General features: G+C 45.9%; 1 protein-coding gene across 1 annotated transcript; it reads right to left on the bottom strand.

Annotated features, from left to right (window-relative positions):
* Nucleotides 1–330: 330 nt before the first annotated feature.
* LOC104943921 (plexin-B1-like) lies at nucleotides 331–3,503 on the bottom strand. The gene is made up of 6 exons (XM_010769392.1): nucleotides 3,110–3,503; nucleotides 2,748–2,896; nucleotides 1,795–1,895; nucleotides 949–1,166; nucleotides 690–868; nucleotides 331–430 (listed from the first exon to the last, which is right to left on the bottom strand). Exons 1-6 carry the CDS (start codon nucleotides 3,299–3,301, stop codon nucleotides 331–333), a joined length of 939 nt encoding a protein of 312 aa, XP_010767694.1. The 5' UTR covers nucleotides 3,302–3,503.
* Between the last annotated feature and the right edge of the window lie 328 nt (nucleotides 3,504–3,831).

The raw sequence follows: 3,831 nt of genomic DNA, 5'->3' as shown, positions 1-3,831 counted from the left end.
CGTCTGCAAAGCAATGTGTTAAATGATTACTATTAATATAAAGGGATATCACAAAAGGGTCCTGCTGATAGATAGTCTCACACAATATCATCAATGCAAGGCTTTCACTTCTATTAACGGTAACATCTGTAAATAACTTCACAGAACAAGGTCAGCTGTTTGCTTTGAGCTCAATATATATACAATCCTAAAGTGGGCCATGACGCATAAGGAGTACTTTACTTTTAGTACTTTAAGTATATTTTGATGTCAATACTTTAGTACTTTTACTTAAGTAAAATATTGAGGACTTTTACTTGAACTCTTTTGACTGACATTGCTTTTAGTTGTTTAGTTGTAGCGGGAATATATGTGATGACTGACCCTGACGAAAGCATAGAGGCAGATGGACATCCAGTTGGTGAGCAGCTTCTCCACCACCGTCTCCGTCCTGCAGAGAGAACACACAGAGAGAACACAGAGAGAACACAGACTGAGAACAGACACTGAGGATCCCTGCCAGACATCTCAAGCTTCAACGTTCAAGGGCTTTATTGGCATATGCACAGATGCTACAGTGTAGATACGGCAACAGCTTAAGTCCCAAGCTCCTTACATAATATATATAGGACATAAAACAATAAAACTAAATTCTAAATATTTGAAATATCTGTGAACACCTTTAACCCCCTCACTCCTCCCCCTCTTACCGCCGCAGCATCAGTTTGGGGTTCTTGGCCACGTACTGCTCCACCAGGTCGTTGAGCAGAGTTTTCAGGATGTCGGTGAAGTACTCCAGCTTGCCGTGCAGCGACACGGTCAGCAGCGAGGCCACGTAGGCCCGGTCTCTGGGGGAGAAGGTCCGCTGGCTCTCCAGAGTGTGGATGAACTGAGGAAGAGAAGAGTGGAAAATCATCCCTCTGTTCAAAGGAAGTGCTTTCTGCACCTCCCGCTGGCGGCGAGGACTACCTTGGTGAGGAAGAGCTTGCTGTTGAGCAGGTTGGACAGCTGCACCAGGCCCTGCTCTACCGTCTGCCTCCGACACTCCTGCACGTCCAGGTCCCGCCTCAGAGGGGACTCCCGGTGGCCGGGGAAGAAGATCCGCTCAGCGTACCTCCGGTAGTCCAGGAACGGGATGCCGGAGCCCACCAGGTCACTGGACATGTCCATCATCTCCGTCATCAGGTCTGAGGCAGGGGGGAGATATGAGCTTCTACTATTATATCATATTATAATATATACAAAATTTTATATAATATATATTTACTTTATTGTATAAATATTTCAGTCCCTGTACATGACTTTGTTAAATTCTTAACGAGAATTGAAGTTATTTGTTTGTATTCATTTATAAGTTGTAACGTTATTAGTTATTTTGCCAAGATTTGAGGCATTCATTGTAACACTCTATTATATAAATATTGTAAAATAAGCTATGCACTTGCTGCACTTCTGTTTAAACTAACTTTGTTTCCTTGTACCTTAACTGTACAGTTTATTTTTTTAAATAAAAAACCCCCCATTATATTACATTACATTCAGGTGTGGAGGGAGGAGCTGGCTAATTGACAGGGGTTGCAGGCTTAAATTAAACTCCTGTGCAGCAGCCATGTGGGCTGTGAGGAACATGTTTATGGAGGTGTGATGTGATGACACCATCTCATGAGGACAGAGGGAAGACAAAGTGGATCTGTTGGCCTCCACAACTTCAATAAACCTTCTTCTTCTTCCATCTCTGGCTCTTCCCTCTGCTTCCTCTGCTTCCTCTGCTTCCTCTGTCCTGCTCTCTACTCCGTCATGTGATCGCTCTCTTACCTGTGAACTCTTTCTTGCAGCGGTCTCTCACGCTGGTCTCCAGGTTCTCCAGCTGGATCTGCACCTTCTTGTAGTCTCTCAGCGCCTGCTTACTCTTCCTCCTGACAGACAGCAGCAGAGACAGGGAGAGAGCACATGTAAACCAGTTTCACACTGGATTAGTGGAAATCCAGATGATTGTGAAAAAGTTGAGTCAAGTAATTTGACCCAACAAACCCCCACCAGTAAGGATCAGGGTTAATCTGGGGGTCATGCTGGGTCCGAATGGAAACACTGGAGGATTGGGGTTACAGAGATGATCCTACACAGGTTTTCCAACACATGAAGGTGAAGGTGGAAGGTTTAAAAGTCTGATCTTCCATCTGCTAAAGGTCCTTACACACCGAGCCGATTTTCGGTGTCGATAGATGTCGGGCTGTCGATGAGCGTCGTGTCGCCATTCTCAGATTGGTGTGTACTGCACCGTCCTGTCTTTACGGCCATGCAGAAACATGGCCAAGACGCAGGAGACGTGAGGCGACGTTCCGTTCTTTGGTGTCAGTTTGGTGTGTAAGGAGCTTTAGTCCCACCTGGTATGACTGGTGTACAACTTCTATGTGAAAGAGATTTGTCATGTGGGCATGACAGATTACATAGTTGCAGAGTATAATTTAATAAATGCCACAATGTTTGTAGGGCTTTGTATATATTAGGTATGCTATGGTTATGTTTCTGTCTGCTTTTCTTCTGTTTTTTTTACATCGGATAATAGTGCCGTAACGGAGCCTTCAGTGTGAATGGCCAAAACGTTTTGACCCTGTAACCCTATTTTACTTATTTAATGCAGGGTTATAGCATTTACTATTAAGTCATCAAGCGGGTCCTGGACCAAAAGGAGGAACTTGATGGATTGAGTACCTCTAACTGAATTATACGGTGATCAGAGCATGGAAGCATAACACCCCCCAACTGACCTGTAGATGAGCACGATGATGAGGACGATGAGGGCTACGATTGAAGCCCCCACCCCGACTCCAATCTGAGCCTCCAGGGGGAAGGTGGCCAGGCTGAGGGTGTCATACTGAACCTTACCCAGGGAGAAGTTCAGGTTGCCCATTCGGACCTGAGAAACACACACACACACAACACACACACAACACACACACAACACACACATAACACACACAACACACACACAACACACACACATAACACACACAAAACTACACACACACACACACACACACACACACAGTCAGCTTATACAGTCGGACCCGCTTGAGGGTTAAAGATCTGAATGGTTTCCTGTGTTTTCAGAGTGAAAGCACACACTCACTGTGAACTCAGGCAGATTGTCGGAGCCCTCCCTCTTCTTGCCGTTGGGTCCTGGTGGAGGCTGCTGAGGGGGGGGCTCACAGTACAGGTGGTTTCTGGTCAGGGTCTTCACAGCACACACACCCTCCCCCACCATAACCTCCAGCTCGTCCTTAGTGACGGCCAGGTCCAGGTTATCCCCCTGAGAACACATGCAGAAGGAACCTACAGTTTAGCTTTCAGAACTTTCCCCTAAAACTCTTCTTCAAAATGTTCAGGCTGCTCCAATTTTTTTAAATTGTTAATAGTGGTGTTATATTTGAATGTAGTCTATGGTTTTAATTGACAGTTATTATTATATTTGTATTTACTCTTGTTTTGTACTACCACAATAAAACATAGCACTGCTTATTATTAGGGTTGGGAACCGAAACTCGGTTCCAGATGAGAACCGATAAGAAAATGCCAGGTATACACAAAATACACAATTTCGGTTCAGCTTAATGGTTCCTAAACGCGGTAGAACCTGTATTCCACTGGGTCCGTCTGCGCCGCGGCGAACCGGTGGAATACAGGGTAACCAGGGCGGACTGGCCATCTGTGTGTTCTGGAGAATCACAGAACGGCCGGTCGTCAGCGGGCCGTTGACGGCCGGCACCGCCCTTCATTTTTTTAAACGGCATCATGTAAGTTGCGCTGACAGGCGACAGAGGTCCACAGTTGCGACGCAGCGAGGCTCCCCCG

The sequence above is a fragment of the Notothenia coriiceps genome, unplaced genomic scaffold (genome assembly GCF_000735185.1).
Source record: "Notothenia coriiceps isolate Sejong01 unplaced genomic scaffold, NC01 NC01_scaffold00007179, whole genome shotgun sequence".
Classification (NCBI taxonomy): domain Eukaryota; kingdom Metazoa; phylum Chordata; class Actinopteri; order Perciformes; family Nototheniidae; genus Notothenia; species Notothenia coriiceps.
The sequence above is the reverse complement of the archived record's forward strand: the minus strand, read 5'-3'. Positions and strand labels throughout refer to the sequence as shown.